Source organism: Apium graveolens, chromosome 7 (genome assembly GCF_009905375.1).
Source record: "Apium graveolens cultivar Ventura chromosome 7, ASM990537v1, whole genome shotgun sequence".
Taxonomy (NCBI): Eukaryota; Viridiplantae; Streptophyta; class Magnoliopsida; order Apiales; family Apiaceae; genus Apium; species Apium graveolens.
Genome location: NC_133653.1, coordinates 140,233,518 through 140,251,462, shown reverse-complemented (window position 1 = coordinate 140,251,462; position 17,945 = coordinate 140,233,518). Strand labels below are relative to the sequence as shown.

Here is a 17,945-nt window from a genome sequence, read left to right as displayed (position 1 = left end):
CAAGTGACGCAATAGACATACACCAACCATATAGAAAACATTCCAGCAGGGGAACTGGAAACTAGAAACTTTCACAGTAAGAAATCACTTTAGTCTATAAAGGCACAAAACCTATGTTTGACAAAACTGATGTTTCCATACTTAAAACACGCTAAAGCTGTCGGTTTTTTTTTTGTTCACCTATCTGTATTGAACAAATCTGAAAATTCTAATAGAGATTAATCTAAGCAGAGCCGCTGAGCGAGGTACCAACTTGAGCTTCCAAGAATCGGACAACAACAGTAGTAATATTATCAGCACTGCCTCTTTGGTATGCTTCTTGCATTAGTCTCTTTGCTGCCTCCTCTGGATCCTGGATTGGCTTGACCATCCCCACAGCTTCCTGAAAATGAATTTAATTTAAAATCTTGGTGGTCCATTATTTACGGCATCTAGTCGAAAAGCTATTGTCACAAAGAAAGAAAAGATAAAAACCAAATGGCTACGACAAGTCCTGTAATGAGAAGGAAAATTTAGAAACCTCATTTGTCACAACATCCCATAGCCCATCACTAGCAAGAATAAGGAACTCAAGTGAGCTATCAATCTTCTCTTCCTGTATTTACCAGAAATTAAGCATATTACTGTTACAATGTTCCAGAAGGAAGACTGAAGTCAAATTCTACTCCCACATAACAACCCAAACAAAAGATTGTAACAAAATTATTGCAATCATCTGCTGCCAGTAAACGTCAATGGAATATGCCAAAATTTTGTAGCTTAATGTTCGGGCATTAACTTCTTACATTTACTAAGCCAACTGGAGGAGTATGGCGTTTGATGAGCCCAGGGTGTTGAACAGTTTGAAAAATGGAAGTCTAACACTGGGCTCTGTGTTGTTTGACTCCTGTCCAACACCCTCCGGCCTCTACCGAGTCCAAACAAATTGGCCATAACATCATAAAATAAAAGGGCAGCCTGGGTGAGATGTTTACTGGTTCTGCCACCTTTAATCAAAGTCTCTCTCTGAGTAATATGGCAACATAAACTAAAGAAGAGTATAATAGGAAAAGTACAGATTTAAAGCCTTGAGTGGCTTATTGTGAAAGAAATGAGTATGGAGAGTGACTACAACATTATTTGTAAATGCTACTTGCTAGCTATGAGAAAATGTAACAAGGCAGCGAAGTTTTATGACTTTAGTGAGTTCAAGATCATAAATAAGGATCAACGCAAGCATGTCTGACCTGAATTTCAGGATCAGCAACAACATACTGCTTCAACAGTCTATCACCAAATGCACGAGACACAGCAAGCACCCCTCCAACTCTCCAAGTTCCTATAAATAACATCCATGCATAATCAAGAATCAGACTGAAAAATTAATTAAATAATTACATACTTCGAAATACATTCCTATTCTCCACATTACTTGTTGGATTTACTCGACACCCTAAAAAGTACTTACCTGCCCACATGACAAATCCTCCAGCCTCTTCGATTCGTTGCCGCTCATCTGTTTGGTCTGGTTTGTGGTCACGAGACACAGCAATAGCTACAAAAAGCAAATTTGTAACGCAGGTAAGTCTCTAGCAAAACAGCCTACTTCAAGGTAGTAAATATGCTATGCAGGAAAAATTCTGCATATACAATCTAAAGTATTATAACGGGTATGTAATCTTAAACAATAATAACTAAAACAAAATCAAAACCAAGATGATTATGAGAGTGCCTACAAGGTGTTTTGCCTGCTATGTGAGAGATTTACTCCCAAAACAAACAAAAGCACCAAGTATCATCTTAGACTCTTACACTCTGTTTGTTTGAGAAATGGAATAGGGAAAGACATAATGAAAAGTGGTGTAGGAAGAAGAAAGGATGCAAAAGAGAGGAGTGAACAAAAATAAGGGACAGCAAATTTTTATGAAGAAGTTTGTACTTAGCAAGGAAAAGAGTAGGAAGAACGGAACATTCCTTGGTGGTCTAGCTCTAGTTTGAATTTCAAGAAATGAAAATCATAAACACTTACCCATAAAACGGCATAAAAATTCTTGTCATTTACCCTAACCAACACACTATAAGGTTCTTTGCATTTACAACAATTCTTTGAGTGATAATGAATACTTATAGAACAGCTTTATTTATACCACTGCAGAACAAATGTATTCGTTCAACTCTGTTTATATTCAGAGCTCATTAAGAAATTATTTACTTTGCAGCATTCAGTTTTACAGAATTCTGCTGAGAGACTGTCACAAAAAACCTAATATCTTTACCAGTAGCAGGAATCCAAATTGGTAGACCTAATAAAATAACTACTCCAAATACTAACAGCTTGCCTACACAAGGAGTAAAGGTAGTGTGCTTAAGTGCAACATAAAAGGGAATTGGAGAGACAAGCTGCGTAACCATTTCTACTGCCTCATATATGAGAAGGCGACAGAACTAAGTCGAGTAAATTTTATATAAAAAATATTCTAATCCTAAGAAGAAATTCAATAAAGCTTAAGCATTACCATTGCCTCCCCTGCTTATAACAGCTCTGGAATCCCCAACATTCGCAACAAGCAAACGATCGCCAACAAGGATTGCTGTAGAAGCTGTTGATCCAGCATCTCTGTGCTGATTATTTTCAGATTTCAGAAACTCGGAGTCTGTATGGTTGTATGCATCAGCTGCAAACAATAACATTATTAGTCAATGGTTATTATTTGAATGACAGTAAGGTTAAAATATAGGTATGGTTGATACTAAATTGTTTCGGGATGATGCTTATATATAAGTTTGTTGTCAAATAACATTTAGGTAACCATTTAAAAAAACAGCAGTAGATAAGTAAATACTATGAACTATGGACAACCGGCAACAAAAGTTCTCCCATATAACTTAAAAACGTAGTATAGACAACTGAAATAAAGACATAAGAAAGGAGTGTTCTGTTTAAATCCAGTTTAGAAGATCTCAGTCTAATATATCCTAATATTTTGTTTACGTTTTTGGGAGTTATCTAAGTTTCTATTGATTTAATTGATGACAGATAGGTTATACCTTACTTCAGAAGTTCCAATATTGCATAATCTGAGTAAAAATTATATTAATGATCGGGAAAAATACCTATTGCCAATTTTGTATCAGATATAAATTTCGGATGACTGATGAGACAGTTGAAGAGATTTTCTTTAACATATTCTGCAGCGCGAGCACCACCATGACCTGATAATCAACACCGGAAGCACATAAAATATATGATGAGGAGTCTTTAAAGTGGTTGTTACTCGAACAATAATAGGATACAAAGGCATTATACTCGGTGATGTCAATCCAGTAATCAGCAGACAAAGAACAAAATGTAAATGAATTGTACCGACAGCAAAGTAATGCTTCAACAGACTAAAATGATTTGTAATTTTACAAGAGAAAAATGCCCCCAACTCCTAAGTACGTACTTAGGGGGGTTACCTGAGTACATAGTGTATTTTTAATGCCAGAGTTGTAATTTTTTAAATAAATTCTGTAATTAGAATAACACCCCTTGTGCATTTACATTAAAAAACTCTTTGTACTCACCTAAGTTACCTGAGTACGTACTTAGGAGCATCAAGCTCATTTTACAAGAGGATACAAAGGGAGCTACTTTAACACTGTCCTATGAAAATAATCTCCAAAAAAGATGAAAGGAACTAACTCTTACAAGAGCTAATGCAACTTTTTCAGATAATAATATCTTATCATTCTTCCTATTATTTACATAAAATCAATGTGTATTGACAGTATTACAATGACAAGCAGTTTCCGGCACATAATTACGTCACATATACAGGCACAGAATCAAAGATGGCTCCTCCGTAGAGAATACTTCCAAAAGCATGTAAAAGAAGATGCAAGTTTCAATAGTTGATCCCTGTAATATAGTAATAAAACTAGACTTTATTTAGGGGTGATACAGTGACCCTCACCATCAAAAACTCCGAACAGACCAATTATCTCTCCGTCCACGCCATCTATTCTTGTCTCATAAAAATCCTCCATGGAAGATCTCTTTCCAGGAGAGCTTGCATAACCATAGCTAAACTTTCCATTTTGGCTGTTCCAATTGAAACTTAATAAGTAATGATAAAGTATAGTAATAATAACTCGTACTAAGCCGACTAGACTTCCTATCTTTAACACCAAAAACCAACAACATTATGTGACAATCAAATTGGAACACATATAGTAATGATAATTAGATAATTAAAGAGTAATGAACTCCAAAACCTAAATCATATTTTTTTACAAAAATGAAAAACAAACTGTTGCATAAAAAACAGTAACAAGATTGTGCTGTTGCACTACACGACACTACGACAAGCAAATACCAACACTATATGCAAATATAGGTGTTCTCAACCAATATTTTGGGAAAATTGAATTTTATAAATAGAGCATAAAAACCCATTACACCATAACAACCAGGGTAATTAATACCATTCATGATTCAACCTATTAAAATTATGCTGTATGATGCTCAAAAAGATAAGAATCACAATGAAACTGTACAGTGCTAATCCCAGTTTGATGATCCCCTGATCTCCTATGCCAATGAACCACATATTACCCATAACCTCCTCACACAGTCGACACTGGTGGGGCTAGAAGAAGTTAAACTACGCACAGTAGCTTAATCAGATGCCCCATGGTCTATGAAAAGAATAGCCTCAACATTACATATTGGAACAACAATTGTTAAATATACCAATATAATTTGTTTATGTCGATGTGTGCTCCAGGTTATAAGAGGTAATTTCTAAAAATAGTTCACATTATGATTAATGAAACTGTTCAAATCACCACAGAACGCCCGCCGTGCAGACCACCTATGCGGTAATAAAAAGAATCGTACAGGAACATAATAATAAGAATAATATACATGATGCATTTGTCCAAATCATCTTATTACATATATCCAGTTTTAATGCATAAAAAAAGGTTCCTCACGACACTCTTACGCAATACATAAGATATAGTTGTACATCACGCTTCACGACACTCTTACACAATACATAAGATATAGTAGTACCTAGCATTTAAGTTGTAATACTTTTTTGACATAAGTTTGTATTAATGTGTGCAATAGGTTGTAACCCGACAAAGAAAAACATACTAACTTCCTCCACGTGTAACCCGACAAAGAAAGATTCAGATTAGTCATTGCATAACATAACTGACTTGTCGGGAAACGGTATCAACAAATTGCATGTCTAAATCATCTTATTACTTCCTATCCAGTTCCAAGTTTTCTTCTCTTTCAAGAAACATTAGATCTTCTATCATTAACTTACGCTATCATCAAAAGATTAAACGCTCCGAAATCATCTCCGAATCTTATCAAACTGATATGCAAACATACAAAAACAAATAATTACTACCCGCCAAACTAAATTAATACATACAATCCCTGTAACATAAACAAGATACACTATATCATTCCCCAATTAACGCACCACATCAATAACAACAAATATAAAATCATACACAAGTATTATAATCCATAATAACATCTAAAACTTAACAACAAATGAAAATAAGATCTAGCAAGTCACTGCATCAAGCATAAATTGATTAGTATTGTATGTACATAGTTATTAAAGTTGTCATTTAAATCTCCCTTAACATAAATACACCACAATTACATAACTGGAGAGAGAGGAAAGAGGAAGAAAGAGTAAGAGAGAGAGACAGGAGAGAGAGTGAGAGATAGACAGGAGAGTGAGGGGGAGAGATTGTGAGAGAGACAGGGGCGAGAGAGAGATGAGAGATAGAGAGAGACCGGAGAGAGAGAGAGACAGGGGAGAGAGAGAGATGAGAGATAGAGAGAGACCGGAGAGAGAGAGACAGGAGAGACAGGAGAGAGAGAGAGAGACAGGAGAGACAGGAGAGAGAGAGAGAGGGAGAACCTGAGACCGCCACCAGAAACAGGAGAATCAGATTGACCAGGAACTTGGCTAGCCGATGGCACAACAGAATTCAAATATCCCATAGCAATAATCACCAACAACAAATACGATCTAATATTGATAGCTAGTTTAATCGCGAACTCTAAACAATTTAAATGATCAAATTAAACCTGTAGAAGCAAAAAGAGACAAAGTCAATAATAATAGATCACAACAATATAAAAATCCAAAAAAAAAAAGAGGAAATAAACCTAGGGGGAGAGTTGCATAAAGAAGAAATAGGCATGATGATACTGGATAGAAAAAAAGAGAACAAGGAATGCTCAAATACACTGCTACTGCGTGCTTCTCGCTGCTTTTCTTCTTTATTTTATCGTCTTTTATTACTTGTAGAGAGAGAGATATGTATGTATATGTATGTGTGTGTAAGTATATATACATAGAGAGAGGGCAAGGGGTGAGGTGGCATCATCATTCATTCATTATTTCTGTTGTGAGTTTGGTGAGTAGGATGATAAAATTCATTGATTTCTTTCTTCGATTACTTACTGATTGTCAATTATATCCTCTAATTATCGGAACTTCATATTTTCTGCGTATCAAATCACACTTTATTTTTGGAATTTTGAAAACAGAAGTTTGACTTTATCTTTTAAAATCGGGAAAATCCATTTTTTCGTCACCCAAGTTATCGTGTGTTTAGAAATTTACCACTTACACCTATTTTTTTTACCCACTAATATTAGGTTCAGATTTGATTATATTGGTATTTTGTCAACTTTTTGTGACATTATTAAAATATAATGTTAACTAGTACAAAATGTTATATGCGTCTTATAAAAAAGCTTATATGCATCTGAGTTTGCCAGAAGCATATGAAGAAGTCGTATAATGTCTAAATTATATATGTCTGTTATCAGAAGGACGTATATTGTTTTAAACATCTTGTCAGAACATACGTATATATATTATAAACAAATGCATAAAATCAGATCATATACGTCTGTTATTTTTTAGGTGAGATATCAAACTCAAAATTAAAATTATTAGGAAGAGACATCTCAATCGGTCAACAATGCTAATATAATTCTAATAGGAGTAACAAGTCAACAACTATTCTAGCATTTAAAGATTAAGAGGAATATTTGCATACTACATATACAAGGTTAAAGATACTATTAAAATTTCTTGGAGATTTATTTGATTGAAGTAAGAGATTTGGCAAATGGGGAAATAAAAAAATCAGTACAATCAAATTAGCAAATTGATCATAAAGTACTAAAAACATTAAAAAGTTACATATATCAAGGTAAACATCTTGGTGGACATATATCAAATCATTAAAATATTACAGACTACCACTATGTTTTTATAATGCTACAAAAAATTGACATAATCAAATTCAAATCTAACGTTAGTGACTAAAAAAAATATGAAGCTAACATTAGTAAGTAAAAGAACAAAAATTATAGTTGAATGGTAAATTTCTAAAGACACGATAAGTTGAGTGACGAAAAAATTCATTTTCCCTTTAAAAATTATCATTTTCAAGTATCTTCATTACTTGCATAAAAATTTACTTTTAGCTACTTTCAAAAATAAGATTGATCTTTTGCTCGTATAAGATAAATAATTATTGTTGATATTTACTCTACGGAATTTATCAAAAATATTATTTTATAAATTATTTGTGACATTATCATATTCTGAAAGTATATACAAAATTGATGTTTTATTCTGAAAATATTTGTACAATACAATTTTACATAATAGTTTGCAATTTATGTTATAGTTAATTTGAATTTCAAATTAGGTCATGGATCAAGTATCGGGGTACTCTACTCAGGTTAACTTATGAATTAAAAGTAAGGCTCGTCATCGAAGTTGGATCCCCATCCCACAGAGTAATCCATTTCGAAAAAGTGTCATATGTAGAATTGCTCAAACCCAGGTTGGAACTTTTAGATGAACTTCGTGATCAAGCGTTCCATACAGTGGAATAATACAAGAAAAAATGAGGGTGTTGTGAATTGATTGTCACATGGTCGAATATGTAATAGTAGGGCTAAACTTAGGTGTAGAATTTTTACAATTTGTATTAATTGCATGTCTCCTTTCACTTGCTATAAATATAGCTTGAATCAGTGAATGAAAAATGCACCTAGCGATTCTTTCTATGCTTCTTCTACTTCTCCTATTGCTCTCTCTCTCTCTCTCTCCGGTTAAATATAGTAGTTATTTAGCAGCTCTTTTATTACTATAACCAGTATTTTATAACACGTTATTAGCACGAAGCCCTGTCGAAACTGAGAAGGTATAATTTTAATTTAAATATGCATTTATATGAGTAGACGTGGTTACACCCTCTACATATAATTTGTATATATCTATGACCGAAGTAGACGTGGTTATACCCTCTACTAATAATTTAAATATATATGGCCGGAGGACCGCCTATTAAAATTATGTTACGGTACCATTTAATTTTGGGTAATACCGAAGTATAGTGGGAACCTTAATTTATAAATTGCATAACTATCGGATAATAACTTTTTGCCCCTAACTAACTTATGCAGGATTGTCCATTTTAATTTATTATTGGACGGAGATAATCTGCATACGCAGACGTCCGTATGGCGGGTGATAATCCATTTGTCATTTTATATATAGATTTATTTATAATATCAATGATAATAATGATATATACATTGATTATTGCGTATTTATTAACGCACCCGATTAACTAGGATTTTATGTAATATTTACATTGATGAATTAAAATTTGATAAATTTTCGTGTTAATTCAGATTTAGTATGACAAATATTACAAGCTTGTCGTTCGTTGCCTTGGACATTTCTGGCGATAATTATTTATCATGGGTACAAGATGTAAAGTTGCACTTGGGTTCAAAGAAATTAAGCGATACAATAAAGGCAGAAAATAAATCCACAGCCGAAGAAAACTTTACCTCTATAATTTTTCTCCGACACCACATGCATGAAGATTTAAAATCTGAGTACTTAGAAGTCGAGGATCCCTTTATTTTATGGGAAAATCTAAAGGATAGGTTCGATCACCAGAAACTAGTTTATCTACCTGCAGCTGAAAATGATTGGGCTAATTTAAGACTTCAGGATTTTAAGAGTGTCTGAGCATATAGCTCTGCTTTGTTCAAAATAAGTTCTAGGCTTATTATGTGTGGTGAGAAAGTTACGGAAAAAAGAAAAATTGATAAAACACTATCAACTTTTCACCCCAACAATATCAACTTAGCAGAGATGTACACGGAGCGCAAATTTACTAAGTTCGGGGATCTTCTATCAACTCTCCTCGCTGCTGAACAGAATCATGAATTGGTGATTAAGAATCATCAATCCCGTCCAACAAGATCTGCCCCATTACCTGAAGTAAATAACATGTCATTCCAGCAGAATGTACGTGGAAAAGGGTATAGAGGTGGACGGGGCCAAGGGCGGTACCATAGACGAGGTCGGAGCCACGGGCATTTTCGTCCATATAACAACTCTGGTCACCGGAAATGGCAATCTGAATCACAGAGTAAAAGAAAGGCACCACGAGGAGGAAAAACTGAAAATGTTTGCTATAGGTGCGGCATGAATGGGCACTGGACACGTAATTGTCATACCCCAGATCATCTTGTTAAGTTATACCAATCTTCTCAAAAATCAAAAGAGAAAATGGTAGAAACAAATTTCGCCAACAATAACATAGATGATTTCCCGAGAATCACAACTGGAGGAATAAGCATTAATGGTCCGAATGAACCTAACGAAACTCCCATATGGAAGGCTGAAGATTAGTTTCATATAATTATTATAGTAATGTGTATTGTGTGCTTTATTTTGTTTGAACTATGTAGTGTGTTATATTCTTATCAAATAAATTATGTTTCCTAATTATATACAGAATGGACTCTGAAGATATATGCATTGCTGATTGTGGTACAACTCATACGATTCTACAGAACCAAAAGTATTTTACCCAAATAACCAAAACCAAAGCTCAAGTCGGAACGATTTCCGGCGTATCTAATATAATCGAAGGTTTTGGAAAAGCTAGTTTCGTCCTACCTAACGGTACCCACATACACATTTCAAATGCATTATATTCTAGTAAGTCTACTAGAAATCTTCTTAGTTTTAAAGATATCCGACTCAACAATTTTCACATCGAAACTACCTCTGAGGCTAATAAAGAATATCTTCTTATTACTTCCGCTAATCCTAGTAACAAGAAAATCTTAGAAAAGTTTCACTCACTTTCCTCAGGATTATATATAATGAAAATTAGAACTATTGAGTCACACAATGTCGTTGCTTCCAAACTCGTAGATCCAAAATCTTTTACACTTTGGCATGAAAGATTAGGTCATCCTGGCGTCTCTATGATGCGTCGTATTATAGAGAATTCTACTGGTCATCCTCTTAAATATTTTAAAGTTCTTTCCAACAATGACCTTCAATGTTCAGCATGTTCTTTAGGAAAATTGATTACTCGACCATCCCCTACTAAAGTTCAGCTTGAAAGCCCAACTTTTTTAGAAAGGATCCAAGGGGACATATGTGGACCTATACACCCATCATCTGGCCCATTTAGGTACTTCATGGTATTAATCGATGCCTCAACTAGATGGTCTCATGTTTGTCTTCTCTCAACTCGTAATGATGCTTTTGCAAAACTACTTGCCCAAATAATCAAATTACGAGCTCAATTCCCAGATCATTGCATTAAGTCAATCCGTTTAGATAATGCCGGCGAATTCACATCTGCAACTTTTGTCGACTATTGCATGTCTGTAGGAATCTCAGTTGAACACCCAGTTCCTCATGTACATACACAAAATGGGTTAGCCGAGTCCTTTATCAAAAGACTCCAACTTATTGCAAGACCGCTATTGTTGAAAGCAAAATTACCTACATCTATTTGGGGTCACGCAATACTTCATGCTGCTAATATTATTAGGATTAGACCAACTTCCTACAACCAACATTCTCCGCTACAACTGGTACTTGGTCAAGTTCCTAATATTTCTCACTTCAAAATTTTCGGAAGTGCTGTATATGTGTCGATTGCTCCACCACAAAGATCGAAGATGGGAGCTCAAAGAAGAATAGGTATCTACGTTGGTTTTGATTCCACATCTATAATTAGATATCTGGAGCCTCTAACCGGAGACTTATTTACCGCAAGATATGCAGATTGTCATTTTGACGAGTCTATGTTTCCTCCTTTAGGGGGAGATAAACATTCAAACAAGGTTAATCCTGACATAACATGGAATGCATCAGGATTATATTTTCTAGATCCACGTACCGGTCAATGCGAACTTGAAGTTAAAAGAATTATTCATATGCAAAATATCGCAAACCAAATGCCTGACGCATTTAACGATTCTAGAAATATAACTAAATCTCAAATACCTGCAGTAAATACTCCAGCTAGAATAGATATACCAATTCAAAAATCAGATACAAAAGAATTGGTTACAGAATCAAAGCCACGCCTGAAGCGTGGTAGACCGGTCGGTGCAAAAGATGTTGCACCACGAAAAAGAAAAATAAAGAAAATTGCCCCTGAAGTGGCACATGCTCCAGGAGAAGCAAATACCCCTAAAGTGGTATTATCTCCTGAAGAGATTCCAGTCCCCGAAGATACGGGATTAAACAATCATGAAATTTCAATAAATTATGTGCATGATATGAAATTATGGGATCGAAGTAAAGCCATAATCGATGATGTATTTGTGTATTCTGCAGCATTGGATGTAGACATAAATTCTGATCCTGAACCACAAAGTGTGGATGAATGCCGTCGAAGAAAAGACTGGCCAAAATGGAAAGACGCAATCCAAACAGAATTAAATTCATTGCGTAAAAGAGAAGTATTTGGACCTGTTGTCCAAACACCAATCAGTGTGAGCCCTGTTGGAAATAATTGGGTATTCATAAGAAAACGAAATGAAAAGAATGAAATTATCAGATATAAAGCCCGACTTGTAGCACAGGGGTTTTCTCAAAGGCCTGACATTGATTATCAAGAGACATACTCGCCAGTGATGGATGGAATTACTTTTTGTTTTATATTAGGTATGGCATCTAAAGAAAAATTGGAAACACGCCTTATGGACGTCGTTACTGCATACCTGTATGGTTCACTTGATAGTGAAATTTTTATGAAAATCCCAGAAGGGTTAAAAATGGATGAGTTCAAGAAACCTCGTCATAAATACTCCATTAAACTTCAGCGATCATTGTATGGACTTAAACAATCTGGTCGTATGTGGTATAACAGACTTAGTTGTTATTTACAAAAGAATGGGTATATTAGTAACCAAATTTCTCCATGTGTTTTTATCAAAAAATCACAATCTGGTTTTGTGATTATTGCTGTATATGTGGATGATTTAAACCTTGTAGGAACAGCTATAGAGGTTGATGAAGCTGTCATATACCTAAAGAGAGAGTTTGAAATGAAAGATCTTGGAAGGACAAAATATTGTCTTGGTATACAAGTCGAGCACTTGTCATCGGGAATTTTCCTCCACCAATCTACATATACAGAAAAGGTTTTAAACAGATTTTACATGGATAAATCTCATCCACTGACTACTCCAATGGTGGTTAGATCTTTAGAGCCTGATAAAGATCCATTTCGACCACGAGAAGATGATGAAGAAGTTCTTGGTCCTGAATTTCCATATCTAGGTGCAATTGGTGCACTTATGTATCTTACAAATAATACAAGGCCAAATATTGCATTTGCTGTGAATTTATTGGCTAGATTTAGCTCTGCTCCGATGGACAGACATTGGAATGGGATTAAACATATATTCCGTTATCTTCGGGGAACAACAGACTTTGGATTATTTTTCCCGAAAAACTCAACATCTCAGTTGATCGGATATGCAGACGCTGGATACTTGTCAGATCCTTATTTTGGCAAATCACAAACTGGATATGTATTTACATATTGCGGTGCAGCCATTTCCTGGAAATCCACGAAGCAAACTACAGTAGCAACCTCAACAAATCACTCAGAACTCATTGTAATTCATGAAGCCAGTAGAGAATGTATTTGGTTGCGGTCTATCATCAAGAATATTCAAGAATCATGTGGATTGCCAGACATCACAAGAAGTCCTACTGTCATGTTTGAGGACAACACTGCATGCATTGATCAACTCAAGGAAGGATATATCAAAGGGGACAGGACGAAACACATTTCACCAAAATTCTTCTACACTCATGAGCTTCAAAAGAATGGTGAAATTGATGTACAACAAATTCGGTCATGTGACAACCTTGCTGATTTATTCACGAAATCATTACCGAATTCAACATTTGGGAAGTTACGACATAACATTGGAATGCGCCGACTCAAGAATTTGTTTCAACAAAATTCAGCGAATGATTAGTTTTTCCAAGGGGAGATTGTACTCTTTTTCCTTCGTTAAAGTTTTTTATCCCACTGGGTTTTTCTTTGACAAGGTTTTAACGAGGCAGTCTATGATCCATACCACAAAGACAATCAAAGGGGAGTGGTGTGAATTGATTGTCACATGGTCAAATATGTAATAGTAGGGTTAAACTTAGGTGTAGAATTTTTACAATTTGTATTAATTGCATGTCTCCTTTCACTTGCTATAAATATAGCTTGAATCAGTGAATGAAAAATGCACCTAGCGATTCTTTCTCTGCTTCTTCTACTTCTCATATTGCTCTCTCTCTCTCTCTCTCCGGTTAAATATAGTAGTTATTTAGCAGCTCTTTTATTACTATAACCAGTATTTTATAACAGAGGGCATATTTTAGAAAGAAAGAAAGAATAAAAGAGTATGATATAGGAGACCGGTGCTCGTGAGTCCAGACCTGGGCTTAGGGTCTCAGCGGGCTTTATATTTTTAGATAAAGCCCGGTCCGGTTAAAAATCCGGGCTTCGGCTCGGTCCGGTCTTTGACCCGATCTGATTAAAATTCCGAAAATCCCGAATCTGAATATATTTCCTTATATATTTATGTATTCACATTTACTATAATTATAAATAATACTTTAGACATATATATTTCCATATTCGTAACTAATAATACTATTTATCTACTTTATAGTATGATTAATGAAAGCGGATATAGTAAATACACTGTATATATTTGGATAATATTTATAAAACGTATAATTCTATAAACATGTACATTTTTTGTCGCACTTAAATATTTTAAATGAACTAGTATTTTACTAAAATATTCCATGCAAAATAATACATGTTTGCAGTGATCTAGTTGCTAATATATATATAGTCTTCGGAACCTCTAATAAAACCCAATCTAATTTAAATTTTAAAAAGTTCGGCCCAATCTAATCTGGCCCGAAAAAAGCACGGCAAGGCCCATCTCAGGGCCTAAGTGGGCTCTGAAATTTCTCGAAAGCCCGGCCCGGTCAAAATCAAATCCTGAAAAACCCGGCCTGGTCAATTTCCGGATTTTTTAAGATCCGGTAAAAACGCGGCCCGATGGGCCTTTTGTGCATCTCTACTCGGAACACGGAGGCCTCTGTCTTACTAACTCACGGAAGCTCCAACCAGATTAGGATCTAACCTCCTTCTAGTTCTGTTATACACGAGCCTCACTGTAGCTATACCATATACGTGCAGTACGGAGTCCAAGTTCGAGCCGCTCAAGGAAAAAACTACGGGAAAATAAACATAGTTATCACCATATATTGTCTTGCTTATATAACTCGTATGATGCACGTTTTTTTAAAATTTTTTAAATGTACATACACATTGTTATTTCTAATGTTGTTACTATTTTTTAATTTATTTTTGATAGTTTACGTAATATTATTGCAACACATATCCAGATATTGAGAAACATACATATGTTGAATTCAATTTTAGTTATATATACTAGCCTAAAACCTGTGCGATACATGTTTATTTTAAATAATTATTATTTTATTATTTTATTATTTTATTAAATATATTTGTTAAAATAATAAGTATGTCTGAATTAGTATAATCAAATATATCTTTCATTAAAATGTAATCCATCTATCCATCTATCTATTATCTATCTATAATATATACTATACCCAACATAGGGTCTTGGTGATAATTTTTTTTCAATTTAAATGGTGAGATAAATTATTAAGTTTAAAATATCTAAATTACCCTTATAGATATTATAACACAAAAAATGCCTTTCATGGGAATCGAACCCAAGTCTTATAACTTGTAGGTTTAAAATATCTAAATTACCCTTATATATATTATAACACAAAAAATGCTTTTCATGGTAATCGAACCTAAGTCTTACAACGTATATATATTTTAACACAAAAAAATGTTTTTATGGGAATCGAACCCAAGTCTTACAATTGCTATGTTCAACATTTTACCACTAGAGCACTCAATAATATATGTTGTAAATAGGAGTAAGCATTTCCCGGTTCGGAATCGAGAACCGAACCGAACCAATCAAAAATTGCGGTTCCGGTTCGGTTCTTAACTAATACGGGTCCGGTCGGTTCTTGTTTTTCTAGAAATTTTGGTTCTTTATTCGGTTCGGTTCGGTTCTTAACATAATAGAACCGTAAGAACCGAACCGTATATAAATGAATAAATACAAAAATATATATAAATATATGTATATATATTACGTATTATGTTTTCTTATTTATAATACTTTAATAAATTTTAAGAAAACTATGATTTTTATTGTATTACTCGTTTCTTTAAATAGTTATGGAGTTTTGAATATTTTTATAAATATTTTTTCTTCATAAATATTAGAAATTAATCAAATTCAAAATGATTCACCACTAATAAGAATCTTCTTTTACTAAGTTACCCTCAATAAATAATAAAAACTAGTCAAAATTTAAAAAGTTAGAATATAAAATAATATAAAAAGTAAATATATATGAAATAAAATATAAATTCGGTTCTTCCGGTTAAGAACCGAACCGAATCGAACCGAAATTTACGGTCCGGTTCCGGTTCGGTTCTTACATATAAACGGGTCCGGTCCGATTCTTAAAATATTCCTATTTCGGTTCTCGGTTCTTTCGGTTCCGGTTCGGTTCGGTTCGGTTCTGACCCTTTGCTCACCCCTAGTTGTAAATCATACCCATATTAGGTGTTCTTGTGTGTATTTAAAACATAAATATTTGGTATTATATTTATAGAGGCTCGTAAATATTAATTTTTAATCATTTTTTCTTTTTGCATTTGATACTTTGTATTTTATTGTTATATACTACTCCGTCCGTCCCTTTCGATTGTTTACATTTTTAAAAGAGTATTCAACACGCATTTTAAGGTACATATAAAATATAGTTCTGTATTTTTTTTACAATTTTCTTTTTCTGAATAAAAATTAAAAATTCAACTTTTATTCAGAAAAAGAAAATTGTAAAAATAAGTTACATAACTATACTTTTTATGCACCTTAAAATGTGTGCCAGACACTTCCTCAGAAATGTAAACAATTGGAAGGGACTAAGGGAGTATAAATTAGTAACATATATGAGTCAACTTACATACTTTTAAATGACAGGTTCACCTTTGTGTTTTTTCAGTAAAATTATGTTGTTAAACGCATTCGAACTTGAATTTACACACTAGATTGTCATCTTAATACCACTAGGCCAATCACACATATTTTTTAAATTGTTCACATTATATGTATGTGTGAGTATTGCATGAATGAAAATATAAGAATAATTTATTTTTTAGAGCATTATAAATTGAATATATATATATATATATATTATATAGAGGGCTACTCTAATTGAAACTAATTTTAGAATAGAAACTCAAAACCAATTTTTTTTTAAAATTACTTCGAAAGATAACACATATGGTATGCAAATCGATCATTGAGAGATTGAGAAAAATACAGTGAAGTCGGATTTAAAAAAAACTTATAGTTTGATGAGAAAAATCAAATTAAAAATGGAGGGGAAAGCTGAGATTGTGTGTCGGAAGGTGCATTAGTTGGGTATAGTGCTTTTAGGGGGGTCATTATATTATATTGATATAATAGTTTAGATTAGTTTCTAATTTTTATTTTAAGTTAGTTTATATTTGATCATTTGGCTATATATATATATATATATATCTTCTTACCAATTGGTTAATCACTTTTGAGATAATATGATATTTAAGATACAATTTTGCATATAATTTTTAAGATGATGAACTGTCCATGAGTTGATTATTAAGTCATAATTTATCAGTTTATGCAGATTCAAGAAAAAAATAGGTCTTATAAAAATTAAAGAATAGTTTTTACACAATGAGGATTATTAACGACCAATGCTTTTGTCGAAACCCTGAAATAAGACATCGAACATGTCAGTGACCTCTTATAACTTAAGGCAGTGGAAAATATTAGACATTTTGCCAGTTTTTTGTGCCGCTCACAACTTGAGGCACTAGAAAAAAATATACACCTTGCCAGATTTTTGTGCAACCTCAATTGCTTTCAGAGGTAAAAATATTTATGCGGATGAATACATGAAATTTGTAACAATTTTCATTTTAAACAAATACGCATTTGTGATAAAACCTAGATGTCATATTTTACTATAAAATAGCGCATACCTTCAGTAAATTGTAAACTAAATTTTTGCAGTTGCAAATCGGTGAACAGTACCGTGGACGTATCAACATGGGTACACATGAGAAAACTTGGCGAACACAACCAATGATAGTGGTTATGTACTCTGCTAGGAATCAAGCCTAAATTCTGATGATAAACAAAACTATATTTGCATAATTATGTTAAGACAAAATGTAACCTCCAACTAGGAGTAGCCCATCAAAATGATGTGGTCATTGTAACATCTTCTCTGATAACTCAATAAATAGATAGCGTGGCGCCCCAAAATCCGGGGTCAGGGATCTAGGAGGCCATGCCATCTTAAATCATGTATAACACTTATCTCGTACAACAATATATAAATACTCACACCTTTATGACCCCATACTTATCAACACACACACACTTA

The 17,945-nt window shown here is 33.8% G+C and overlaps 2 protein-coding genes across 4 annotated transcripts; one reads left to right on the top strand and one right to left on the bottom strand.

The window, feature by feature from the left end:
- Positions 1-31: 31 nt before the first annotated feature.
- Positions 32-6,422, bottom strand: LOC141671774 (putative protein phosphatase 2C 59). 3 transcript variants are annotated; one of them, XM_074478115.1, is made up of 9 exons: positions 6,167-6,417; positions 5,916-6,085; positions 3,936-4,063; positions 3,094-3,192; positions 2,496-2,654; positions 1,448-1,534; positions 1,227-1,318; positions 521-595; positions 32-382 (listed from the first exon to the last, which is right to left on the bottom strand). In XM_074478115.1, exons 2-9 carry the CDS (start codon positions 5,996-5,998, stop codon positions 224-226), a joined length of 882 nt encoding a protein of 293 aa, XP_074334216.1. In that variant the 5' UTR covers positions 5,999-6,085; positions 6,167-6,417; the 3' UTR covers positions 32-223. The 3 variants fall into 3 exon arrangements, with proteins under 3 accessions (XP_074334216.1, XP_074334217.1, XP_074334218.1); XM_074478116.1 differs by having other exon boundaries at positions 6,247-6,417; XM_074478117.1 differs by lacking the exon at positions 521-595 and having other exon boundaries at positions 6,167-6,422.
- Positions 6,423-9,194: 2,772 nt separating this feature from the next.
- Positions 9,195-9,737, top strand: LOC141674066 (uncharacterized). The gene has a single exon (XM_074480793.1). It carries the CDS (start codon positions 9,195-9,197, stop codon positions 9,735-9,737), a length of 543 nt encoding a protein of 180 aa, XP_074336894.1.
- The last annotated feature ends 8,208 nt before the right edge of the window (positions 9,738-17,945 follow it).